Source organism: Vidua macroura, chromosome 19 (assembly GCF_024509145.1).
Source record: "Vidua macroura isolate BioBank_ID:100142 chromosome 19, ASM2450914v1, whole genome shotgun sequence".
Classification (NCBI taxonomy): Eukaryota; Metazoa; Chordata; class Aves; order Passeriformes; family Viduidae; genus Vidua; species Vidua macroura.
The window spans coordinates 5,982,505-6,010,095 of record NC_071589.1 but is presented as its reverse complement, the minus strand read 5'-3'; the positions used below and the strand labels follow the sequence as shown (position 1 = coordinate 6,010,095).

General features: G+C 46.2%; 1 protein-coding gene across 1 annotated transcript in view; it reads right to left on the bottom strand.

The window, feature by feature from the left end:
• CACNA1G (calcium voltage-gated channel subunit alpha1 G) overlaps positions 1-27,591 on the bottom strand; it is a 142,411-nt gene that overhangs the window by 40,952 nt on the left and 73,868 nt on the right. Inside the window, exons 11-21 of the mRNA XM_053994424.1 lie at positions 22,732-22,883; positions 22,014-22,199; positions 20,800-20,914; positions 19,956-20,111; positions 12,778-12,871; positions 12,012-12,199; positions 11,436-11,882; positions 5,738-5,838; positions 4,491-4,614; positions 1,573-1,641; positions 511-695 (exon numbers count right to left, since the gene is read on the bottom strand). Of these exons, the coding sequence (XP_053850399.1) occupies positions 511-695; positions 1,573-1,641; positions 4,491-4,614; positions 5,738-5,838; positions 11,436-11,882; positions 12,012-12,199; positions 12,778-12,871; positions 19,956-20,111; positions 20,800-20,914; positions 22,014-22,199; positions 22,732-22,883 (1,817 nt within the window). The remainder of the gene's footprint in view (positions 1-510; positions 696-1,572; positions 1,642-4,490; positions 4,615-5,737; positions 5,839-11,435; positions 11,883-12,011; positions 12,200-12,777; positions 12,872-19,955; positions 20,112-20,799; positions 20,915-22,013; positions 22,200-22,731; positions 22,884-27,591) is intronic.

Sequence of the window (27,591 nt, the reverse complement as noted above, 5' to 3'; positions counted from 1 at the left end):
ATTGTTTTCATCTTGTCTGGGTCATTTTCAAAGTCAATGTCTCTCTAATATTAATGGAGAGCTGGGGAAAAAAAGCTTCTTTGCATTCTAGGTTAAGCAACAGTTGAGCCTCTGCTTCCTTAAAAATGATCTACCACCTGCTACTTATTTCCTTCTTTGTTATGAAAGTCATTGACTGCCTGAAGGAAAGGGGGAAAAGAAGCTGTTAAGCTGCACTTTACACAGAGCAAATGAGAACACAAATAGCAGGGGATGTATGTTTTAATGAGCAAAAGAGGCATTGATCAGTTTCCTGTTGCATTTGGGGCTAGTCCCAAAACACAGCAAGGGCCCAGAGCTCTCGCAGTTCAGCAGGACCTGTGGACTGATATTGTCTGCGGAGCTGCAGGAGGCTGGGATGACACTGGTTACAGACGCTGTGCACTTTTCTCATCTGCCCCTTCCCTTGCATGAATGCTCAGCCCTACCTTTGGCACATACATCCTTAGATCTTCCCCTGCCTCTACTTACCTCAAGGGCCGCAGTGTCCTCAGTAGCCTCAGAACCCGCAGCATTCCCAGGATTTTCGTGCCGCTGTCTGACACCATCGAGACTAGGATGTCAATGACGGAGATGAGCACCAGCACCCCATCCAGCACATTCCAGCTGCTCTTCAAGTAGGCTTTCTCCCCAAAACACAAGCCTAGTGCCACCACCTGCCCAGACACCAAGTTGCAACAAATTATGACTGTAGCATCCAACATGTTTGTTGCAGTTAGCAACCTCCTGAGAATGCATTATTTACAGACACCAGTCTGTGAGTCTATTTGCTTCCCAGTACAGAAACCTAATTAGACAAACCAGCAAAGTGTTCTATTGAAAGAATTATGAAAATATTGCTGCAGAAACACCCCAGGTTGTCCCTTACAGCTGATGTACTTTTAATGCAGATAAACCTACCTGCACAAAACTGTTCCTAATGTTTTTAGCTCTGGCATAAAAAAAATTGATCGTATTTTATTCCTATAGACTGCAGGAGAGAAGGTGCAGAGTGGCTGATCCAAGCAATCATGTACAAGCTTTGCAAATAAAGAAACTAGAAAAACTTTCCAAAGAAAGAGCAATTGTTCAGTGAGATGATTATGAATTACTCAAGAGAGATTTACAGCCATGAGTTTCTGAGCCTTCTGCCTCAAATCCAGCAAAGTGTTTCAACGTGCTTAAGTCTCTCCGTCCTCAGGAAAGCACACAGCAGCTTAGGTTGTTGAGGACAACTGGTTGTTGAAGACAATGGGACTTACATGCATGGTTGAAGTTAAGCATGTACTCAGGAGCTTTGCTGAATAGGACAGGATTGCTGAATTCAAGGATCCCATTGCTCCTATAATGGCGTAGATCAAGAGCAACTTCAGTGAAATTGTTCTGATGTAAAACGTGCTTGGAATAAGGCATATGGTGGGCATTCTGAGTATGAGTCAGAAGAGGAAAATATACACCTCACTTGCAGCTGGTGGACCTAAGGGTTTTGTGAGTCCACCATAATTAAAAACAACTAATATAATACAGGCACACTTATCCTCCACCTGCATTTACCTTAACTGTCATCTCAGTCAGGAAGATGACTGTAAAGATGTAGTTGGAGAGTGTTAGGAAAATCCGTTCCTATGGAAAAGAAAATGAGAGACAATATTTTATAGCCTGCTCTCTGCAGTTGTGCATCCCCCCGAGCATATTTGGGTGGTTGAAAACTTTTCTTCCGATTCTGTGCTGAAACAAGCCTTGGACTGTTTGCTCATAAAGAGGAGAAAATCCAAATATTTAGACAGTAACACTACATGGTTCAGCCCTGCCAGTATCTGGCTCTGTGTCAGCACCATGGACAGGAACAACGGCCAGCACCTCCCCCCCAAACCTTCCCATTTGCCTCCAAATCCTCCCTAATTTCCGTCAAATCATCCTCCCCCTCACAGAGGAAATAGGGAAATATTCCCTCCTTGAAACATGCTTGACAAATCTCTACCTGCCTCTCACCTGCAGAAATCACTGGATTGTGTAAATATGACTGAGCTCCCAATTCTCCTAGAAATTAAGTCAACATTAGTGACAGAGCTGTGAGGCAGCAGGACTTGTGGGATGCTGAAGCGCAGCTGGCATGAGTTATCACAGCTCCAGCAAAACCAGCAAAGATCTGGGGCTTTATGCCAGCTGAGACCTGCCCCCAAAAGGTCGACTCTGTTGCCCAAAGCCACCATCTAGACCTGGCATGAAGCCCAACAGCCTTATTTCCCAGTCCCCTGCACTATCCACTAGACTGTGCCCTCCTCAGCACCACCACTCAGCAAGAACAGCTAGTGATTACAGATGAGCCCATGGACTGGTTTCCTATCCATTATTAGCAGAAAGCTTTCTTTTAAATGATGATTATTAAATAAATTACACTTTACCCTAATCCCTAGACAGCTTCTGATTCCCTGCACTAAGAAATGGACAGCAGAAGGCAGATGACGGAGGAACGACGATGCGTGTACACATATGTATGAGCACATACAATTGGCCCCAGTCCTGCTTTTGACAATTTTGGATTTATATCTGCCTCTCCCTACAGAGCAGTCCCATAAGAGATGCAGATCTCTCACTCAAAATGAGATGCAATTTAAACAAGAAAAAACACCTTGGCAACTCTCTCGCTTGCCAGATCACGATTTACTGGAAGTGACTCAGGAACCACAGAGTAGCTTGTTTCCATACATGGTCTGTAATTAATTAGGTCCTAGACTTGTACTGTGATTGCATGAGCTGTGATATGAAACATCTCCGTTGTTAGCTGACTGCCACACAAAAGGCTGCTGTAAGGGGCAAGCACTGGGCAGGAGAGAGAGGATAGGGACCTGCTTGTGCCGCTGGAGATAAAACAGCAATAGCATGGAGGTGAGACTGAGGATATTGCATATGTGGCTATTTTGAAGGATAATCTCCCCGGTCCATTTCATGCACTCTGCAGTGAGGACTACATGCTGGCTTGCAACAACAGCCCCTGTTCTGATAAGCCAGCTGAAACTGGGACAGGGACAGAGAACTCACTTGAAGCAGTTAGAAAATCCACAGCTCAGGGAAGCAAAGAACAATTATTTTAAACAATTCAACCTAATCTAACTCTCTCAGTTTCCAGATAAGAGCTCCATCTGCACAGGTAGGGCCCATGTACTCCTCCTGGATCCCCTGCCCCACTGCTCAGCATTCCCCTTCTCCTCTGCAGCTCCCAGGCCATAGTCTAACTCCCTTGTTATAATCTAATGGTGATGAACCTCACACCAGCCCGTCTCCTTTCCTCTTAGCCCTTTCCTAATGCGAGGGGACACCACAGCTCCTCCTCTCCTATATGAAATATTGGATTTGTGTGCTACAGCTCTTTGCTGTGAACTCCTCCAACTCACACATGTCACCCCATTTCCCTTCTCTGTGTACCTGCAGCTCCTTTTGGAGCCAGTCTTGGGGAGTGGTAACTCTCAGAGGACATAGCAAGGGGCTCAAAGGAAGCAATTAGGATTTTAAGGGAGGTTCTCAGGGTGCCCCATTTGGGGATAAGCAAGATGATCTCCTCCTGCTACATCAGCTGGTAGGGAGCCCTGCTCTCTTCTTGCAGCTGTGAGTTGGTGCACGACTGCAAGGGAACTGAAAAAAATGGATTTAGGGAAAGGACTGCTGGGCAAACTGTTACAGTAAGAAGGACTACTAGGGAATGCTTAAAATAGGCAGAGAGCAGCTTAGACTCCAGTTTTAAGGTCTTACATTAAAATCCACAAAAATGAACAGCCTGACACGCCTACATAAACAAAACAGGATTCTATACAATTGTGATATGAGCAGTCTTGAGTGATAAATCAGCAAGAGCCCAGCGCATCTCAGCCCCAGTCTATGGTAAATTAAAAGAGCAATAGGATGATTCTGCCCCTCTGATTGCTGGATGCTGGTGCTGGGTCTAGTATAAGGAATCCTTATATAGTGTATTAGAACAAAGAGGTTCCAAGAACTGGCATTGCAGTGCCTGCATTAATTCAGTTTTTCTAGTGTCACAACAAAGCTGATACACAAAGGGGAGAGAAGAGTATGAAATGAACAGTTTCCCCCATTCCATTTGCACCACACATACATGCCTGTGGGGAACAGATGGAAGAAGTGAACATTGTGTTGAGAGAGGAAAAGTGTTTGAAGGTTTCTCAGGGAAGGAAACTGAGACAGGTGTCATGCTATGTCATGTGTTAAAACCTTGATTGTGCTTCCAGAAATGAGATATTGGATATATTGCAGGCCACAATCTGTGCACTTGTGCTTTAAAAGCAGACTGGATAGGGGCCAGGAGAGTTGCTGCACCTAATTCAAAGGAAAGTCAGGGGGTGTTGGCACCTTCCCATTTTAAAAAGAGAAAGAAAAAAAGACCGAGTGCACAGCAGTAGGGTCCAAGCCACACATGCTTACTCCATGAGGAGCACAGGAAAACCTCAGAAACTCACAGCACTGTGAGGCTCAATTTTGGGTCGTTCCATCGCAATGGTAATGCAGTTCAGGAAAATGATCACCAAGACGACGTGATCGAACATCTTGTGAGTGATGATTTTATTGCACATCAGACGGAATCTATTGAAAGGAAAAAAAAGAGTAGACACAGACTAGCTATTAATGCTTAACTGAGGAGACACAGAGCAGCTCAATGCATAGCAGGGGAATTGAGCACTCTGCTTGCAAAGCAGATGAGCTCCAATCTCCCAATCCCCTCCCTGGCAGAGCCACACACTGAGGGCAGATTGGGTTATGAACAGAAAGGGATCTGATCTACGGAACTGAGCCACAAATTTCAAGCCCTGGGAATGTTCACAGGGGGCTTTGGTCACTTGGAACGGGGCAGCTGCTTTCATGACTCCGACACACAGCCAGTTTTGGATCTGCCCCTCTACCTGGTTCCTGGTGCTCAGGTTTACTTTAAATAAAGGAAGAAATACTCACAGTGAGCCCATGAGGGTTGAGCACACACGAAACCAAGGGGCAGAAGCTATTTATTGTGACAGATGGCTGTACACTGACCCAGGATTTATAATACCGTATTACATTTCCCAAAGTCTCTTTCTGAAAATCTCTCTAATCTTTGTATGAATGAACCTGAACGCTGTCCAGGGCCCTCAGCTCCAACATGGAAAACCCTTGGGTGCGTGGATGCATGTCTAGAGGAACGTGTTGAACAGCACAGAGCTCAGCCCCATGGCCAGGCTTTGGGAAGGGCAGAGCTGGGGGCCTTCAAGCAAGGAGAGGGTGTTCTCTGAGAGAAAGGGAAGTGGGAGGAAAAGAAGTTCAGTTGAGAAGATCAGGGTGTCCTTTGCTGTGCTGTAAGTGTGTGGTAGGGCAAATTCAGATTTTTCTGCTTGATGCTGCACCTCTCCCCCTTGCTCCAAGCTCATCACACTCCACCAAGTATAAAACTTGTAGAGCACTGACATCACTGCCAAAGGAAATGAGGAACCTGATGAAGCTGCAGCTATGCCCTGGGCTATGGGTCTTGACTGGACACTCCTGTGCCCTCCGCAGCCAGCAACTGTTTGCTATTCAACCCTCATGTCATACTGGGGCAGAGGAAGGGCTGGGAATTTTGTCGACTGACATACAGAGAACCATCTGGGATAAACAGGCAGTTGAGCCACTGTAATGAGGGCATGCATTGTTACCATCCATCCTACCACACCAGCACTACCCAAGTACCCTGCCTTACCTGGAGTGAGGGGCGAAGATGTAGATGGACCAGGAGTCTCTCTCTTTGCAGCAGGTGGGGAGCCGTGTCCGTACCCAGGCCTTCATGCGGTCCCTTTTGCTCTGGAGGGAAAATATACAGAGAGGGAGGAAAATACAGAACTGTTAAAACAACAACTCCCCAAAACTTCCACATGAAGGACTTGGGGCAGCTTTTCACTAAAATCTTATCTTCAAGTGCTCAAAAAAGCTGAAATAAAATAATGTCCCCAAACAAGACCCTGTTGGGCAGGGGAAAGAGCTCTGGCACCCAGATGAGGGTTGTGCCAGTCCTGTGAGCTCACAGTGCTCGGTCTTGCTTCTTTCTCTGCACGGTAACTGCGTCTGACACACAGTTATCCAAGAGGACAAACATGACAAATAAAACCCTTGCCCAAAGGAATGCTAACCCACTCAGTGCCTCCAAATACTCATCAGGTGCTTGTCTGAATCTTCTAAGGTATTTTGGGGAATTTTTGTGGGATATTTTTGATTGGTTTTTAAAAAAAAATATAGAATGCTTATGTCAGAGGTTATAAAGGGAGCAGAAGGAGGGATTCCTGCTGCTTGGTGGGGCCAAGCCCTGTGTCCATGCACCACTGTAAAGCTGAAGAAATAATTTGAGGCCCAAGTTTTGGTCCAGGAACACAAAGGTGATCATCTGCCTCTCATTCAGCATGAACAGATTAGATGGGAGATTATAAAGCCAGAAGGGAACACCATGGTCAGCCTGACCTGCATGAACATGGGCCATCCAATTCATACAAATTAATTCCTACTTGAAACTACAGCACATCCTCAGCCTGACCTGCATGAACATGGGCCATCCAATTCATACAAATTAATTCCTACTTGAAACTACAGCACATCCTCAGCCATGCATCCTTATATTATAGGCTGTCTGCAAGGTCATTTCAGGTCAGGAGGGCAGACTGCAAAAGCCTTAGTCAACAAGTCAACCAAAGACATCAAAAATTGGATGTCAAGGGGAAGCCTCATCCTGGCTGCAAAAACTTCTGATATAAGTTTATCACCTTCTCATCCATAGACCTCCAAAGGAAAATCAAGATCTTTAATCCCACTGGCAAAGCAGTGTTAGCACCCTGTGCATGGACAACCATTAAAAGCCAGGCCAACATCTTGCCCACCACACCAGGGCTTCCCCAGCCCTTCCACATCAAGGCACCAGAAGATAAATGCACAGACCAGTGTGCACACTGTCACCAGAGTGCTTTGCAGATAAATAAAAAACAATTCTTGCTCTTTCATAAGCCTTATTTCTCTGCTACCACATGGGCTTCGATGGGCAGACCTGGAAATATGACTGCCTGAGCTCTTTGAAGCTTCTTCGAGAGATTTCAGGGCCATGAGGCCACAGACGGGTGTGAAGGACAGCACAGGAATCACTCTCACCCCAGGAGCACCTGCACTCCAGGACTAAGGCACTTTTATTTATTTCAACTAGGAAAAAGGGAGGGAGGATTCTTTTTGAGGCAAACTGTTGGCACTTGAAGTACTCTGGACTGTAAAAATGGGATTTGTTAGAGTAACTGAGTGGAGTGGAGGAAGCGCTTTTTCTTCCTACAGACACCCAGACTGGGGTCTCATTAGTGACAGGGAATAATTGGTATAGTGCCTGTTTTAATGAAAGCCCTTGGTGACAACCTGAACCCTTCAGAAAGTGAAAATCACCTTGGCAAATAAGAAGAAAAGTTGGAATAACAAAAAGAAAAGTTAGAGCTTTCTATCCTGCTCCTTCAGCCATCCATCCTTCCCTCAACTTCTACACACACAGACCATGCACCACACACCAGTGGGGTTTTGGTTGTCTTGAATGGTCTCACATCCCTTTTCCAGCTTCAGGCAAAGAGCCAGAACTTTTCCCTTCTCTCTAAACTGTATTTAATAGAGCATGCATCCTTGGGGTTCTGTTATCCCTTCAAGCAGCCTGGTTAGTCTAATTATCCATAGATTTAACAAAGGTAAATAAATGGATAAAAATCATGTGTCTGCTCAAAGCTGTGGTGAGAGCAGCAATTGCTACCCTAGCCTCTGGACATGAAGTAATAGCTACGACTCAGTCCAGTTCATTTTGTGAGCTGGAAGGTTTCCAGAAGTATCTATTATTCAAAGCAGTTCTGGTATTTATCAAGGGGATTTGTAGTGAATGGATATGCGTCAGCAGCACAGAATGATTCTTTATATTCCTTTTGTCCAATTTTAATGCCGAAGATATTTTGGGGTTTGGCTAATTGTTGCAGCTTGCAGTTCATGGGCTAAATCAGATAACAAAGACAAAAAGTGATCTCCCATCGTGTCTCTATTTAGTGGGTTACAGTAAGGGTGAGCACCAGGACTCAACTGAGGCTGCAGCCCAGCTGCTCTAAGCAGGCAAAGTACATCCCTAGAAACCTGAACTCAGAGGAATTACTCCATATTTCCACCAGTGGAACAGCATAGTTCAGTTAACTTGAGCCAAAAGTAAGGTATTTGTGAAATAAGCCCTGAGTGTTTCCAGCCTCAGCCCCATCCAAGGCTTTCCCAGTGAGGTCGAGGCAGGCTCCAAGTGCTGACAATGGGGCTGATTGCTCTTCAAGCCTGCATTATGTTCAAAGTAAGATATCAATTACGTGGCTTAAATCACATCTATTTGTTCATAAACCACACCTGGACAAGATGAACAAAGATGTGAGGGGAGAAGAAAACTAATCTTTTTAATTCAGTTGCCAGTGACTTGGACAAAATCTCCCTGGGTAAGCCCACCCAAATCCCTCACCAGAGGCAGCAGGAGCCAGGATGTGGGAAGATGCTGGGTGCTAACAGGCAGCAGTGGGAATGAAGCCCCTCAATCCCACAGCAATGAGAGCTGATGATAAATTGCTGCTTTAAAATTATTATTATTATTTTTAGGAATTTCAGATATTAATGCACTTCTGAGGGTAAGAAGAAAGACAGCTGGCAATAAAGGATGACTGATGCACTCCTCAGAGTAAGGGTGAGGCTTAGATTTATAAAAGATTTATTATAAGGACAAGGGAACTGCTGAAAAATCCTCTGTGAGCGGCAGAGGACCTCCAGGCAAGATGGAAACTGCACAGAGACGCTTGAGACCTGATTATTTAATTTTAATATGCAACAGGGACAGGCTGAGAGGGTTTGGGAGTGGCTGGACCATACGCCACAGAGAAAAAGTGGAACAGGCAAAGGAAAAGGAGCTGCAATAGTAAAATGCAGTGAGGTTTTGGGGAGGAGAGGACACATCGTTTGCATATTTAATATTTTCCTTACTTTCTGCTGTGAGCACTGAGCAATTTGGGCAGAAAGCACCCCAAACCATCTAAAATCCAGCAGTTGGAAACAACAAAGACCTGGCAGCATATCCCTGATCCTGGTCACAGCCATGTGAACCCAAGAAAGCTGAGGATCACCCTCTCTGTGAGAGACTTCTTGTCTACAGTGATGCAATAAGGAACAGATTTCAGCCCCCTGGTTTCCTGTTTCTGGAGAGAAGCTGTCAGGGGCCTGATTCTGGCCCTTAAGAAGGATGGAAATTCAGAATAAAGAAAATCATTGAAGAAATAAAGAAATTTATCAAAGGCAGCACAGCTGCACTAATATAAGGGTAGCCTGGGAAATCCAGATGAAGCCTTTGCTCTTCCTTTGATTTCTGCACAGAGACAATCAAATCCAGGCAGCAAGGAGGGATGCAAAGCTTTGATGCAGAAGAGCATATTTAGAATTACTTTGATCTGAGTAATTTAAGTTCTTATCTTCTTTTGTTGATGGGTAGTTTTGTATTTCATTTTTTCAATTTAAAATGCAATTCCCCCCCGCCCCCGCAACTTTGTCAAGGCTAATTTAGGAGCAGAGTTTCCCCCCAAATGTCAGGAGGGAAGCACTGCAATCTGGGGGCTCATTTTTCTAATGTAAGCAATATCTCCTTATGCATCTAGTTTGGTGATTTGCAGGGAAGACATATTTCAGAGCATGGGGAAAGGCACCAGCTAGCTGCAGGTATCCCAGTTGTGGCTATCCTATGGGCTAGGACACAATTTATTTCCCCTATTCTGTCAATTCTTCCCCTTGGCATTTGCTTCTGACCATTACATGGGAAGGTATTAAGATGATTACACCCTTCATGGCCAGACCTCAGTACACAGAAGATGATGTTTGGTTTATGCTAAAAGCGGATGATAAAAATTAAAAATCTTATCCAACAGTTCATGGAGGGACACATCTCTTCACACCATGCCCAGCACAAGGGGGACTGCTGGCTTTTGATCCTGGGAGGCAAAAAGGAAAGGACTGGTGGGATGATTGGACCAGGTGAGCTGGAAAAGTAGCAGATGTTGGAGCATAAGAAAAAAAATCCCTAGCCAGCAATAAAGAGCATGGTCTCTTCAACACTTCTAATAGTGGGGATTTTTTCCAAAAATAATTACTGCTCCTTTTCTTAAAAATTCAATTTATTTTATGGAAGTTAAAAAGCGGGTTAAGACAATGAGTAAAAATCCCAGGCTGAGGATCCACACTGGAGATGTAATGGGATAAAGGCTTTTGTAAAGGCGGTTCACGGCTGAGTGACTCCATTCTGCCAGCACTAACTCTCCTTCTCCTCCTGTAAGGAACAGAGGACTCTGGAGTCAATGCCACCTTTCACATCCCTTCACATGATCCCAATTCTATTTTCATTCAATAAAGACAGTGAAAAAGAGTAAAATCATGTCCACAATCTGCAGCTTTCCTGTTCTCAGAACAGCCCCTGCTACCATCATATGTCTCTACCCAAACCCCATCTACTGCCCCAAGAGAAACAGTCACCCCTGGGGATGACACATCAGATCATCACACTTTTAAATCTGGGAACAAGGTATAATCAAACAAAGAGATAACCTGGAACAAGCAGGAAACACTCCAAAACTGACCTCAATGCACATGTGATAGCCAGAACTGTGACACACTTATGCCCAACTCAACCCTAACTCTGCCAGTCATGCAAACAACTTTGGAAAAGCAGTCAGATTCCCCCTTTTTCCATTTAAGATACAAACATCCATCTGAAAAAAGGACCAGGAACCCTGATCCCTTCCCTGCACTTGCAGTCTTTTCAGCTTATATTTCCTAAATGACACTTTTCAGGCCTGTGAAAGAGACACTTGTCAGTGAAATGCCTCTTCAGATGGAAATTAATTCAGAGACTTTGAAATTACCACCATCTCCATGGGACTAATGCTGCCATGGGAATGGGAGACCAAGCCATGCTCTTGCTTTGCCTATAGAAGTTTTCTGCTGCTAGTCTGGGGGCAAGAAACTGAATAATAGTTGGAAAGCAGGGAGACTCACCTGTTTTGCTTTAAAAAAAAAACAAAAAAGAAAACCAAAAATGAACCCACAAAAGCATATATTTCCAATACCTTTCACTCTGCATGATTTAGTGGAATCTGGGCAGTTTTGTCCTGATGTCTCCATCATGCGCCATCTGATACTGCATGTAATACTTACTTGGATACCAATCCCATTTCTGAGAGCATCCACTGCCTAGAGACCTTCTGGGTGACTCTGGTCTGGTGGTCTAAGGGAGATCTAATCCCTTTTGCACCCACTTGTGCACTCCTGAGACAGTGACAAGCTTTGTTTTGACAAGTCATAAAGCCCAAAATGAGCACGTAGCACTTCCTTACCATGCTACCTTCATCATCGCCATCATCACCATCCTGGTGGGGCTCATCCAGGTGGAGCTGGTGCAGTAGCAGGCCTGGAGAGGTCCTCCCATTGCAGTCCTGGTGCTCAGAGACAGACGTTCTGGTGCTGTGCATACTGCTGGTCCGATACAGGGAAGGCACCTGCAAAGTATCCTGGAGGTCAAAGGACCCTTTTGTTTCCAGCGACTCCATGCGGTGAGGCAAAGAGCCATTGAAGCTGCCAGCCCAGCTGGAGTGCTCCTCATCCGAGCTGTCCCCTTCCTCCGAGCTCTCCTTCCCCTCCCCGGACAGGAGGGACCTGCGCTCGCTGCTCTGCCCCCGGCGCTTGAGGCTGGGGGCCCGGCCGATGCTGTTCCAGCTGGAGCGGCGGCTGTTCCAGGAGCTGCTGGCACGCCAGGGACTGTGTGGGGAGCTGCGGGTGCTGGGCTGTGGGAAGGACAGCGACAGGGAGCGCATCAGATCTGTGCCACCCGCCCCAGGCCGGCGGGGGCGGCTGGATGGACGGACAGCCCCACGGACGCACTGAACATCCACAGAGGGAGGTGATGCAAGTACCGGGGACTTGAGCTCATAAGCGGCCACGGGGTCCGTGGAGACGCCGCTGGCCCGGTGGGACTCGTAACCCTGCGCCACATCCCCGAACACAGCACTCTTGGGCATGGGCATGGGCGTGGCAGCCGTATGGATGATAAGCGGCGGGGTCAGGCTCTTTTTCAGCTCTGGGTGGTCGCTCAGGGCCATTGCTGGAAGACACAAGCGGGTTTTTAGGCATCACGCCTCAAGGGTGAACAGCTACAGACTGCTTGTGGGCAGGCAAAGCTCCCGCGCAGGGAAGGCTCTGCTCTGAGCATCAGGGGGATGTGGGCCAAAAAGCCCTTCTGGAGAATTGGGTCGTTCAGCCCACCAGGGAGATGTCAAACAGGAGTGGGATCAGGCGTCAATGGGATCAGGTATCAATGGTAGAGGACAGCACACCCAAAATGTCACCTGCTGCCCCCTCAACCTCCAATTAACACCCACCAGCTCCAGCCCTGGGAACTTCCTGCCCGCTCTCTCTATCCTCTTTCTCCAAACTCCTCCAGCAGAGATATCCCACAAGCCCAGACCTCAGACTTGATGGGGAAATTAACAGTTCAAATGCAATCATATCTCTCCCTGCCTGCATCCCACAGTCCCAACCCAAGCCTGCTGCAAAGTCAAGCATGACACAACTGGGACTACAGCATTCCCTCTAGGAGGGGTTTTTCCTTTTGGACACACTGTTTTCACAGCAAAGCAAGGTTTCTGTAGAATGGCCTGTCCTCCCAGGGTTATTACTCACAGGCTGGATTTGACAAGTTTTTCTTAAGTTCTCCCTCCTCTTCCAGGCTGTGGGGGAAGAGATCCCCCTCGGAATCAGACTTGGAAGCATCACCCTGGAGCAAAACAGAAGGCTTCAGCAAGGAGGCTGAGGGGCCACAGTGCACGGACAGCCCTCTGCAAATATGGATTCCCGTGTCCAACACCACACCTTACAGATCCACTGAACTCGGTACCATGATGCAACATCACCTTCCACAAAATGATGCATGCACAGGTTTATACCACAGACTAATTAACCTCCTATCAGGAAGATGGATTGCCTCTGGCTCCAAACACAGTCCCAGAAGGGGATCAAGAGAAAAACCAAACTATTGCTTAATTTTTGCTGCTGGAATTGCATATGTGGCAGATGTTAGGGAAGGACCAATACTGATGAGCAATTTGAGGACAAAAGATGATGCTACAAATCTCTCTGAATTTATACACCGAAAACTCTCTGGTTGTGGCTCTTTCTAGTGATGCTTTGGTGGAGCAATCCAGGGTTCAGAAAGGGCACAACAGACCCTGAATTTCCAACATGAAAAATGTGATGTGTCCATGGATGCCCCATCAGCCCAGAGAGGATGCAGGTGGCAGAATCCAACATCGACTGCTGTGAGGGACCCTTTCCCTCCCAGCTGCCACACACAAGAGGAGCAGGAGTTTTGGGGATTTATGCTGGATCGTTTGGGAGGTTTAAATTCTGCTGTATCATTTTGAATGTTGGTGGTTGAGAGAGGTCTGTCTCCTCTGACAGCTACCCATCCTCAGGTAAAAGAAGATGATATTGATCATTGTTCTCTGCGTGGTGCCTGGGTTCTTGCTCCGTCTTGTGGCACAGACCCTGATTCTGTCCATTGGCACTGCAGAAAGGCACTTAGGGTGTGGTATACTTAGGATACACCTAAGAGGGGCAGAGGTGCTCGCCAGAATGGTTGATACCCATCCAAAAAGAGGAGGATTCATGGCTGAAACCACTGCTCTGGCAAAGGGCACCAAGCCCTGACACAATGGAGAAGAGGTGGGAAGGTGGGGGAAGATGCTGGTATGGGGGAAGCCAAGCAGATCCTCACTTCAGCAGTGAGAGCCCAGGAGCCCCAGAAAACCCCACCAAGGCTAAGCTGCGTCCACAGGAGCCCTGGCCAGTACTGCTGAGGTTTGGTGCTAGGGTACCCATTGATTGTAAAATCTAAGAAGGACCCCAGCCTGGGACAGAAGGAAGAGATGAATCCAACACAGGTCAGTGCCCCACACCTCATTATTAAGCAAAACCCCAGAGGGATGAGTTGCAATACTCCCTCCCTATTTAGTGTGGGGTCACTTATCTATTAAAGGTATTTTTTTCCAGGCAGGCTGGACACTCAGAGGTATTTTTAAGGCAAAAGAGAGTGTGATATGAAGTGTTGGCTCAAAAATCCCCTGAGGATCCAGGACTTCTATGCTTTTCAGGGAAGCTCCTCCTGCAGGATGCAGTCTGAGAAGGTCAGGAATGCACCTTGCACGAGGGAGCAGTAAAGTCAGGCTGGCCTGAGCTTTGCTGGAATCAGATCTAGTGTCTGTGTGAGCAGGGGCTCCAACTGGCTCCAGGTATGCTCCCCACAGAGGCTCCCAGCTCAGCCTGTCAGCAGGCCTGCCAGGAATTACTCATTCTCCCTAATGGATTATTAAAAAGAAATAAATACTGTGAAGAATTTTACATTATTTGTATTCCTGGAGTGCTCTTTAACAGTCGTAAGGAAAGTTTTAAGGGGGCACAATGAGATGTGTGCCGAGAGGGAAAAGCAGAGCTATGTGGGGACCTCCCACCCCCTTCCCCAGCACCAAACCCCATGTCTGGAGGGCAGTGAGCATCCCCTCCCAAACACCACGTGCCAGACTCAGGACGGTGCAGGCAAACATCTTGCAGCTGGTACTGCTGCCCGTTACCTGTTCTTGCACTCCCAGTTTGCCTTTCTGGATAGAAAAGGGGTTACGAGAGAACAGGGAGTTAAAATCCTTTTGGGAAATGAGGGTATGTCAAGCTGGACCAGGCAGTACAACAACTAAACCAGCCTGTACCAAAAGGGACTGACACACTGGGATACAAGGGGAAAGGGCTGTTGAGCTGAGGAAAAAGCTAAGCTTCTTGGAAAAGACAGAAAGGGAAGTGAGTGGTAGAGAGAGAGATGAGTTTGGCAGAAGGATGAGGTTTGTTGATGAGGTGTGCTTCGGAGATCCACAGCTTCCTCGGACCTGAACAGGACCATTTCACATCCTGTAACGTGGCATTGCTCTAGCAATCTCAGCATTCCCACAGTGCAACTGCTGCTGTCTTACCCTGTCCTGCAGAGCACAGGACTCCCACACACATCAACACACACACCCCTATCAAAACAGGTTTGATTCCAGGTCCCTTCACTCCTAGGTGTCCTCCCCTGCCTGCATGAGGGAGCCTCAGCACGTGTGCCCTGCAATCAGCATCACCATCCACATCCCCAGGGAGGTCCCTGGGATGTGATTGTGCCATGGAGGGGCTGTGACAGCCTCTAGGGGAGCCTTCCTCAGGGCAGGCATCCAGAAAGGGGTCAGCGAGAGCTGTTGTCTGGAGCTACATCAGCCACTTCGAAGCACCCACCTTAATTTACCTGGGTCCCTCAGAGAAGGAAGGGACTTAAAATCAGGGCTGACTCAACAATGAGGGTGACAAAAAGGAAAGAAAAACCAAAAAACACTTCCAAAACACTCAAATAGACCCCAAAAGAATGACAGCTACTACGATGAGAACAGCACCACATTGTGTGACCAGGCACAAGAGAGACAAGCACAGTGGTGGCAGGATGTGCTGTACATACCCCCGACGAGTCGACAGGCAGCTGAATACAGCTTAACTGCCCACTCGCTTCTTCTCGCTTGGAGATCTCCTGAAGGAGAAATGGGGGGAAGGAAGAGGGAGGAAGGGGAAGGTGGGGTTCAATTTTCAGTTTCAACGGCAGGACTGAGTGGGGAATTAAAAACAGAGGAGAAGAGGCAGGGAAGCAGAGGGGAAGGGGGAGGAGGGCAGTGTGTGGCCACAATGGACAGCCAGGCATTGGATCCATTCCACTCAGCACAGGGAGAGAGTAGGGGATCTCAGGTAGAAAGAAGCTCTTTGAAGGGACCAGCCTTACACCCTTTAAATTAAGTGTTTCGAACAGAGCTTGCTTCAGCTCCTAAGTGATAATTGTGCTAATGAAACAGCAGCTAATTATTGAAAACATGATTTTTTTTTGCAGCTGTATAATAGCATCTTTATTTATTATGCTTTCATTAAGCAGCAATGGAGGCTTTTAATGAATGTTTGATTAACATAATATCAGTGCTCTTGCAGGTGAAATACCTAATTTAAGGAGAGATGCAGTCTTCTGTGAGTTCTGATCCTTGCTCAGCCCTGTTAGTGGAAAAACCCATTTGAATCAGCAGTTTTAATCAGCAGCCAGGGGGGCACAGCCCCATCATGGGAAATTCTGCCACACCCATGACCCCAGCATTTCATAGCACCAGAAGCCAGCTTTTCCCTACCCATTTGGAAAACAGACATCATTTTTCACCTTGTTGTGTTTCCCCTTGCTCAGGGGTGGCTCTCCCAGTATTCCTCAGCATTTTCCACCAGTGTGGCAGTGCCTGGTCCTGTCCCATGGGGCAGCAAGAGGTTCCATGCTGAAGCAGTGGGGCACAGATTATCCCACCAGCTGAATTTCTTGCCTACAGGGCAATGGATCTTTCCTCTGGTTGCTAAAAGGTTACAAAACTCCTCCCAGCCTACGCTGGGATGAAGAGTTTAAGGACTTGCCTGCAATGTGATGGGCACTTAACTTAAAGTCTTTGCTTGTAACAGAGAGAGACATGGAAAAGCCATCAAAAGGGAAAGATGGAAATTTTCCTTTCACAAGGAAAATCCCACTGAAGCCGATAGGAATGCAATAGGCAAGGGGTGCAAGTAAAACACCATCTAAAATCTCCCCTGCAGGAGAAGGGACTGCTCCCTTTGGTGAAAGCCCAGAAGAAGTTGAACATCTATATTTCCCCAAGGATGCTACCTCTAGAGAGCAAGTAGTGTCCTGCAGAGAAAAGGATGGAGAGGCTGGAGGACCTGGGGTGCCAGGGAGAGAGTGGGGCACAAAGGACAGAAAGGATCAAACCCATGGGTGTTGTCCATGGGGACAAAAGGACACAAACCCATGGAAGAATACACCTTGGAGATAACACTAGTAGGAATTCCCTTGGGAGAGGAGCTTTATGCCTGACTAAGAGGAGTCATTCCTTGCTTCAGAGAGAAGTCTCCAAGGCAGGCACTGCAGCGGTCACACAGCAATTTCCAGTTAGCAGCTCAGTCAAACAAAGTCCCCTGCTCACCTTCCCCGTACCAACACCAGAGTCCCATTCAGTCAAGGGAATGTGCAGTCAAAAATAACCACATGGCAAAAAGGCCTGTGTCTTTTGCTTGAGAGAAGCTGGTTAAAGGAAACATTCCAAATGAAAGAAATTAATTCCAAATTAAAGGAAAAAATGGGGAAAAAACCCCTCCACCTCAATCCTACAAAATATATTGCTCTATATTTAAAGTTTGGAAGAGGCCCTTTTAGTTTTTCAGCTGCTTATAGTCATCTGCTGCCTGGCAACTGGGGCTGCAAAGCCATGCACTAAAATTAATGACGTGCTTGTGGATTGAGGAAAGGCACTCAAGAACCAGGGAGATAAAGGCAGCAGCCCCAAGATTGTGTTTCTCCAGAAATCTGAAGGAGAATAGAAAAAAAAACCCAACAAACTCAACTCAGAAGAGTCAAGTGCAGACACGGGCAGTAGACGCTGGGGTTTGTTTACAGCGAGAGACGATCTCTCTATCAATTCTGCTTAGGAGAGGATCCTCTCTGTGCTGGCTTGCAAAAAACAGAATGTGATCCATTAGCAAAGCTACACACCAGCAAAGCTGAATAAACATAAACCAGTAAGGCGAGACCTGGGGCCTGACCTCCACAGACATTTGCTCCCAGTCTGCTGCAGGAAACCTGGGTTGAGCCAAGGGCTGTCTTGGTGCCATTGCACCTTACTGGACGAATGTAGAGAATTCAGAATAACGAGGATGTGGAAGGAAGATTATTATGAAAAAGCTATCATCAAAGCCTGAGATATAAAACAGCAGTGTAATCAGAGTCACAAATTATAGAAATACAGCGTGAGTTTGTTAAAATTGTCATGGCTGTGCAGGACTGACAACCCGGGTTTAGTCTTTGGGGGCTGCACTGGTTCCTGGTCCCTGTGCTCGCCTCAATACTGGCATGAGCATCACTGGCTTCAGACTGTCCTGGTGCTGTCCCAAATCTGAGGTTTCTCCCTGGTTTACACAGCACTTAAAGCACATTTCAGCTTACACAGATATCCTGGAGCTGGCTTGGACCAGCCTAGCGCTACCCTGGCAGAGAAGACATGGGGGCAGTTAATGGGGCAGCCCTGCTGCAAAAAACAGCCAAGAGCAAATTTGAGGAGTGCTACAGGCACTTCCCTGACTCCAGGGGAGCCATACCCTCAAGGACATTATTACTGGAATAAAACCACAACACATTAAGCCAGGACATGACTTTACAGGGAGTTGCATCATGGCACAGCTGGCCACAAGGCAAGGGATAATTTGCTGCCCAGGAAGAAGCATGCTGCAGTGGTGGAGCAGGAGCACACTCCAGCATGGTAAACCAGGCTGAGCCAAGGAGCAGAGGAGTCAGGCTCCCTTAAGGGCCAGGGACTGGCAAATAGGCTGCTGCATTTAAAGGTTGTATCCTTTTCTCTGCATAGTGGGTGCAGAGATCCAGGTGATCTCCTGTGCTGGTGACCTTCAAAGATCAATTTGCCAGATTGAACAAAGGTTGGGTTTCGAAGCTGTCACCAGGAGCAGACAAGGAGCTTTGTACCTCTTCTCACTTGAGCAAGGGAACATTTTTGCTATTTGAGAGAACCGGGCAAAGGAACATTTTGCTCTTTGAGAGAACGCAGCAGTGATTGTCCCTTTGGCTGAATGGTGGGGGACATTTACAGACAGAAACAGCTACAACAATAACAATTAAAAATGAAAAGCATCAACATGGAGAGAGAGAGATGATAAAAAAAAAATTCTTCTTGCTATGTCCTGGTATGATTCCATTAATTTAACTCCAAACTTCAAAAATAGTAATGATAATAAAAACTGTTCTGTTTGTAGGGCTGCAGTATATTATAATACACATGTAATAAACCTCAAATAATATTTGTTCAACACAGAATGCTTTAAAAAATCAGAGATAGTGTGTAGAAGCACAGCCCATACAAGCAGACTCTAGTGAGGAGTTTTAGGTTGTATTTACCCTTCCAACCAATGCCCTGGGCAAGATATAAGGGTCCTCTCTCCTTATGGGTGTTCTTGAACAGTGGGAAAAGTTCTGAAAGGAGCAGGTGAGCCTTACAGGTCCCCCACTCTGAGAGGTACTAGGCGACATGCACATCCACTCCAAGCTGGACAGCTGGATTGACAGTAGGATGGAAAAAAAGTTTGAGCTCAAGCCTATATGCCCCCTCAAAACCTCCAGCAATGCAGGATGTCTCATGGAAACTCCCATTGCGACAAAGCAGACAGCAGAGACCAGAAAATATGTACTTTAAAATACGCAGAGCATTGCAGGGCTGGAAACTGGAAGAGCTCCATGAATGCATACCATGAAAAGAGATAATTGTGTCACTAATCTCTTACCAGCCTGTGTAAGTTTTCAGGAGGGGCCTTTAATCTGAATGACAAACACGGTGAAAACTGTTTCAAAGAGACTGTCATAGCAGTGATTCCATCCGCAGTGCCTGACTCACACCTCAATTCCCACTCCTGCATTAATGCTAACAATGCTTTTTATTTAAGCCCTTCATTTAGAGGGTTTGTTGTATTAAATTACACCATGGCTACAGAAACAAAAAAAGTAAAAAAAAAAAAAAAAAAAAACCAAAAAAAAAAAAAAAAAAAAAAAAAAAAAAAAAACCAAACCAAAAAAACCCTAATATTTTACCCTACTTTTCTCCCATACCACTTCTGTCAAGGTATTGCTGTCCACCTCAGAAATCAGATTCCAGGATCTGGAGGTCCTAAAACTTGAGAAGAAAGCAAAGGCACAAGCATGAGGACATTACCTCTGTCTGGAAACCCTCTACCAGGATGGCCACCAGCAGATTAAAGAGAACGTAATTCCCAAATGTCATGAGAGCGATGAAGTAGAGAGCAGCCCAGGATGAGGTGGAGGCCATGCCATTGTAAAGGACCTTGTTCCAGTCTTCCTGGGTCAAAATCTGCAGAGGAAGGGTATCAGGACTATTGAGATACTGGAGGATAGCATGCTGGGTATCCACGCTCTGGATAGGCCAGACAAGCATCCTGCTTTTAGGGTTTCCACTGTAGCTGTAACCACAAGAGGATAAATCCCTTCTGAGTCAGAGAAGAGAGAGAATCAGAGAGATTGTGATTCCCAACCACCAGCAAGGACCTTGTGCAAATTGCCCTGTCCCCCATGTCCAGGGACAGCAATAAGGGAGGGTAATATCACACTGGTCAGATCTTCCTTTGGTCAGCCAGAATGACTTAAAGTCCTTTACAGATCCCAGGGTTAAAGGGCCCAGAGGTGCTAGAACAAAAAACTGGATGTATTGGCTTTAAACCAGATTCCATTATTTGTCAAAATACCACTGCAAATGGTTCTGATCTCCTCCTTTCCATCCCTTCCCTCTACATTTACTTTCACCCACCCAGTCCATACCCTGCAAACACAAGAGCCTCCTGACTTGGCAGCCCCTCCTCACCAGGGTTCTGATTTAGTCTGGAAAACAGTCTGAAAGCCCCCATAAACCTGCACTTGTGGTTTTGGGTCATCTTCTTTCCTCAGCATGGAACTTCACTAAGCTCTCTTGGATGCGCTGGAAAACAACCCCAGTCTTTGCAGTCTCAAAACACCAATCAGTTGTGGCATTTTCCATTTTGTACCTGGAAAACAGTGACGATGGCCCAAAGCAAAGAGTCAAAGTTCTTCCTGTCGGGCAGAGTGTCACCATCCCGCTCTGAAGCGAACTTACAGCCAAAGAGGTGCATGCCCAGGATGCTGCAAAAGACAGGAAGCAGGGGCTTGACAATAGGACCACCACACAAATCAGTAATCATACAGCAGGGTGACTCTGATTTCACCTGAGCAATTCCTTTTTATGTTTTTTTAATAAAGATGGATCCTTTGTTTGCTGAAAAACATGCCCTGAGATCACACAAATCAGCTGTGAATTTAGGTCAAATCTGTCAAGGAGTTTCAACCAAAAAGTATGTCTGCCCTTTATTTTTCTTCTGCTTCATTTTTTGTAAGTCAAAACATTGTATTTCAACATTTTCTAAACAAAGTGTTTTGACTTTCTGTTTTGCAATGACACATTTTCAGCAAAATATGCTTCAACTGAATTAGGAAGACAAAAAGGGTTTCTGTGAAATGCCTGAATAAGACATATCAGGGGACTCAAAACAGCTTTTTCAATTTTGACAGAAGAACAGATTACCTTTCATTATGGATAGATACTAAAAGAATAATCTGCTTTTCCCTGCTTTCTGCTAGTAACCTAAATAATCAAATTATTTACAGCTCTACTGAGCACCACACCTTCAAATGGCAGTTTTGGAGTCTCACGGGAAGATGGGACATTATGCCCTGGAAGAGACTGTCTCTCTTTAGCCTTCCCAGTGTCTGCATTGCTCAAACACCGCAGTTGGCTGTAGAAAGAGAAAGGCTCTTCTCAAAATCCAGACCAAAATCTAAAAATACAAGGCTATGCCAACCCTGTTTCTAACATTTCTACTTGTCTGAAGACGAGGCTATGAAAAGGCACAAGCACCATCATGTCTGACATTCCTTTAGGAACATCATCCTCTTGGCAATGTTTTTATCACCAAGCTTTCTAATAGTTGATAAGTAATGGGATTGCTGTCTTGGGGTGATGTCAAGGAATCATCCAACCTGAAAGATTTTCTTTGTAAACCATTTTGCAAAGAAATCTCATTTGGCTAACAGAAAATTTAGCAAACCACAGCCAGCAATGCTGGTCCTGGGACCATTCAGCTCAGCCATGTTCTGGTATGGACTCTGTCACCTCCTCATCTCACCACAGGATCCCATCTAAAAACTCAGAGCAAGTTCAGGACAGGGAATTGGAAACACTCACCTGAAGATGAAGATGAAGAGCATCAGCAACATGCAGAAGGTGGCCACGTTGTCCATGGTCTTCATAAGGACAACAAGCTGGCGTTGCAGGGCTGGCATGAAGCGGACCAGCTTCAACACCCGCATGAGACGAAAGGTGCGCAGGACTGAGAGCCCCCCGCCCTGCTGGCCCACAATCTCCCACACACTGAGGAGGACAAAAAATGTCAATGAGAGATGACAGACAAAGCCTAATTGCAAAGGCTGAGAGGAGGGGCAGTGAAAGGAAGGTGAAATTCAGAGAGAAGAGAGATGGAAAGCGGGCAAAGATGTGCTGCCAATGCCTGCGGTGATCTGGACTCTGTCCAGGCTTGCAAAGAGCAGAGCCCTACTTGAGTGTCAAAAATATGCCTGGAAATCAGTGACTGCAGCTGCAGGGGCAATTATAGCCTTTGCATGTACCAAAAAACCAGAGATATTTAATCGGGCACTGGTTGTGCCATTTGGATCCCAGACTGTCCCAGGACATTGGGACTGATAGCTTTCTGCTTGGGCCTCTCTCTAAAATGACTGTAAAATAATCCCAAGATATGTATTAACAATCATGCCTAAGTGCATTAATTACAGAGAGAAGTGGAAAGTGTCACAGGAAGGTATTTATGCCAACTCTCCATTACTTTCTGTTTAATTAAACACCCAAATGAGGAGAAGCACACATAAAGAAAGCTCAAGGTTTGTACCTAATCACCACAATGATCCCATCAAAGATGTTGTATGGATTCTTAATGTAGCCAAAAGGACCATAAACAAGGACTTTCAACAGCATCTCCAGGGCAAAGAGGCTTGTGAAGACAATGTTGCTGATCTCCAGGGCATTGGTAAGTTCCTCCGGCTGGGGAAAGAAGAGGAGGGAATTGAGAAAACAAACAGCCAGCTCCACATCCAAAAATCACACGTGGAAACACAACAAGCCCCAATACTGCAAGTGTAAGAATACTAATGATGCTAATGATGTGGCAATAGCTCATTCGAAGCCCAGGAGATGGAAGGAAAATACCTTCAGAGTGTTTAAGCTTTAGAAGTCTATTGTAAATTCAGCTGGTAAATCTGGACACGGACTTCACGTTAATTAGAGCTTTAGGACCACCTCAGGAGGTTTAGGCAGAAGTGGCATGTACTCAGGCTTAATGCTTTGACATCTCCCACACTGATTCTCCTTATGCAGAAGGGAAAGTCAGGCCATTTTCGCACATATATATCCCTTTAGGGCCTATCTTTTTATTTAGTAGCTCATCAAAAGATTTGAGCTAATATTTTTCAAAAGCAAAGATCTGAAGTGATATAACCGGAATGGCTCAAAAAAAAAAAAAAAAAAAACCCAAAAAAAACCCTCATTCTCAAAAGAAATCTCATTATCAGCAGCCCCAAATCTGCAAGTGAGGAAGGGCCTGATGCTGGCATTCCAGACAGGCAATCTGACTATAGAGTTATAGAAAAACCACAAACACTTAACAAACAGACTCCTGGTAGTCTTAGACCTAAAGTAATACCTTTTATGGTTTTTTAGCATGTTTCACAGAGGGTTCCCAACAATGCCTGCAGATGCCCAGTGCTTCACTTTCCCCAACAGGTGGGCAGGCATTACTGGAAAACATATGGCAGAAGACAAAACCCGGTGGTGTAGTCTGTGTGGGATCAGTCAGTGGCAAAGAGAGAATCCACATACCAGATCACTTCTCCCCATTTAACCCCAAGACACAGTTGCAGCTGCTTGTTTCTTCTGAAAGGCTTCATTAAAATCAGGAGCTGACATCCTGCTGGCAGATGGTGGTGGGGTCACATCAGCGGCGCTGAGGTGGCACGTGGCAGTGGGCTGGCACAGCTCATCGAACACCTCACACACAGTGGCTGCTAGGTTCCCCTGGGGTAGTTTGGCACTGGCTGGTCTAACTTGTAACCACTCATGTGGCTTTAGATGCCTGGGCCATCAACTTAGATGCCTGGGTTATGGCCAGATGTGCACGCTTACAGCAGCCACACTACAAGTAGAAGACAATGTGCAACATATGCAGTTGACTGCACCTTTCACTTACATGAAACACATTCATGACTGGCAAAAAACTTGCTGTGACGGACCAGGAGCTGCCACACCACAGCACAGGATGTAGAGTTTGACTTGAGGTGACCCAACCCCGATATGATGGCAACCACAAGAGTAGAGACCTCAGGGGGAGGGTCAACACTTGGTCCACTGTGCTTCAGAGCCTCAAAACACACAGTGACACAGGTCCACTGTGCTTCAGAGCCTCAAAACACTACAGTGACCAAGGGGTTCATAGATACATGCTGGCAAAAAACACAGATAAATCCATGTAGGCATTCAAATATTTGTTTCCAAGGGTTAAATTACCCAGGCCTAGCCTTTGCAGCTCAAGTTCGTCCAACCCAACTTGAGGGTAGATGGGGACACAAATTGCTGTGATGTTATCTCAACATGGTAGTGAATCCCTGAGGACTTACACGGATAATACCCCTGCACAGATATTGGCAGGAACTTGTGATGACACAGGATAGCAAAGGAGGAAAAAGCAGCATTTAAAAGAAAATGTAATAAAAAAGTAAAAAAAAAGAGGAAAGAGGGTGTTGAACACAACTTATACCTCAAACATCCTCGCTGAAGAACAGATCCCTTGGCTAGAGCTTGCCAAACACACCACTCACACAGCCCAAATCACCTGCCACTGATCTACAGCTAAAATACAAATGCCGTAGCTCCCAATATTAAATTCAGCCATGGTTTAATGCCGTAATACCTATGGGAACACTCAGATACAGGGTAATAAACAGGCCAAGAACTTATATGTCAAGCTGCACCTCAGGACAATTTGAAATAGCTATAATTCTACATTATTCACAAAAAAATGCCAACTCATTCATGAGCGCCTCAGTGCCGAGGGAGGCTGTGCTGTTATTAGTACTGCAGTGATACAGCTGGAAAGGAGATGTGTTCCTGGAAGCTTTCCTTCTCATCCATCAGCACCACTAACCTGGACCCTGAAGGCTGATTTCCACCCTCTATTCCCCCTCTGCAGTGGTCCAGTGAAATCCAACTGGCGCCATAGGCACAACCCAGTTAAACCCCTTACCCAACATCCCTTCCTCACGGGGGCTGACATGGAAAATCCAACAGCCCTGGAAGGGATGACACGTTAATAGCATGGATTAATGAAACTTTGGACTTCATGGGCACTTTCTGGTCACAGATGTTGTTGGAATGTGCAAATCCAGATGGGAGGTGCTGGCAGGGCATAGCTGGGTGATATGGGGAGGCAGAGGGGGAGCAGCACTTACATTGCAATTCTCTCAGGATCCTCAGCACACACGAGGGGCTGTGACCCCTCTGGCCCATGAAATTTCCCTCCCAGACCATCCAACTCAGGAGATATCCAACACCCAAATAGCCCTAGCACTGGCTTGTGAGGGCTATGGGTCAGCCTGTGCTGACACAGCAGCAAAAAATCTACCTGCCTCCCATTACTTCACCCCAAGAAAGCTGCTCCACACACTCTTTTCCACTTGTCTTGGAGGAAATATTTTTCAATATCTGAGACACTGGGCAGACATAAGAAAAATGAAGAGTGGGAACTCCTGAACCAGAGGTGAGAATTAATATCCAAAAATCTAATTGGTCAAACTGGATTGAAAGAGAAAGGGAAAACTTCCATGTCATTCATCCAGGAAAAGAGAAGATCCAGAGCAGCCAGGAGCTCTGCAGGGGTGGGTAAGCTGAGCATCTACTGGAAGCACACTCCACTCTGACCTGGCTGAAATCAGCTGAGTTATTTTGCTATGGGAAACTACATATCTCTAAACAGTTGATGTGGGGCGATGCAAATTACTTGGGGGATTTCACAGCCATCTGTGAAGCAGGGCATCCCCTCAAGACCCTCAGTCCCACTCAGGGGTCCCCAGGGCAGCTCATGAGTCCCCTGAAGCAGCTCATCATTGCTTTCAAGGGACACAGAGCTGCAGCTGGTCCATGGGGCACCCCTGCCATGACACCACTGGGATTTATTTGTACCGGGAGAGGGGGGCTGTGATCATGATCCTGCCCCGGGGAATCTCAGCCAGGCAGTGGGGATTCAGACCCTTCTAAGAATGTCAGCTATGGGATTTTCATTCGGCCACAGATGTATAAGATAGTAAGATTTTTTTATAAGATGCTTCTACTCTAGAGAAATCACAAATATGTCTGAGATCTCTTTCCTGAGACATCATTATAGTACAGCAGGAACATGATTTTCTCTCCCATGGGAATTGAAATTATCATCCCATCCCAAACAAGAATTCAAAATTTCAGACTTGGGAAATAAAGACATAATGCACAAAACCGTTCTTCCCTCTATTTCAGTCCCCATTCCTTTATCCCTTTGCTCTGTACTGTAAATCAACTAAAATTAAAAAAACATAAATAAAAGTCAGCTTGAAGAAGAACACAGAACTTTTTGTTCCCCAACTGTCATTGGGGAACCAATGGGAACCATTAGGGAACTAAACCCCCAGCTGGACATTTCAAACACCTCAGACAACATATTCCAATAAAGTCAGGGGTTTTTTTTGAGGCCAGTCCACTGAAACTGCTCCTCTCCCACAAACCGTTTCAAATGTGATAAACTGACATTTTCTGACAATAACTGTCTAATCAAAAAACTATTGACCAGCTCTAGACATGATGTACCTAAGAGGGTCACTGACTCCTAGCACACAACCAGCTCCATGGATCCTCACTGGGCTGGGAGGAAAATAGCTGGCAAAATCACTCAGATTTTCTCTCTAGGGCCACAGCACAGCAGCTGGGGGAAGTAACATCCTTCCTTTGACTAAATGATATATTGTGGGAGAAAAAAACCTTCCAGGACCACCCTAAAAAAGACATTTTTCAGGAAGCAGAAACTGAGGTGCAGAGCCTGGGGTTTCTATGCAGCACAAAGCCTCTGCCCACCACCCCCATTACAGCACAGCTGCCACAGCCTCAGCTTCTCCATTAAAAGAAGAGTCTGCTAATTCTCTCATCAGTAGCAGCAGTGCCTAATTAAAAGGAAAGCATCCTATGATTAAACGAGCAACAGCCAGCAAGAGCAAGATCCAAGTGTAATTCAACTGCTACAAAACACCAGCTCTGCCGATGAGCCCTCAGTAAATACTGAATTTTGTTTACAGGACATCTTGCCTTGCTAGACACACAGATATGTTGTCCTGGATAAATCATTCCCTGTTAGCCTTCTGTTTGTGTAGTGTCGATTTGTTGATGTACCAAACAGCACATTGACAAGTTGTGGCAGTACATGAAATCACAGCAGACAGGGCAGTGCTGCTCAGAAAACACGGAGCACCACTGGGGCAGCGGGAGGATGTGAGCCCTGGGCACCCACCCAGACCTGACCCTGCCTGGCAGGGAGCAAGTGTGACAGCCAGGAGGGCATGCTCTCTGCACCCTGTCTGGAGGATTCAGGCAGGGCTATCTGGCACCAAGCAGGGCACAGCCAGGGGGGATGGGAGGAAGCAAGGGAAGATGTCCCCAGAGTGCCTCAAGAGGTGTC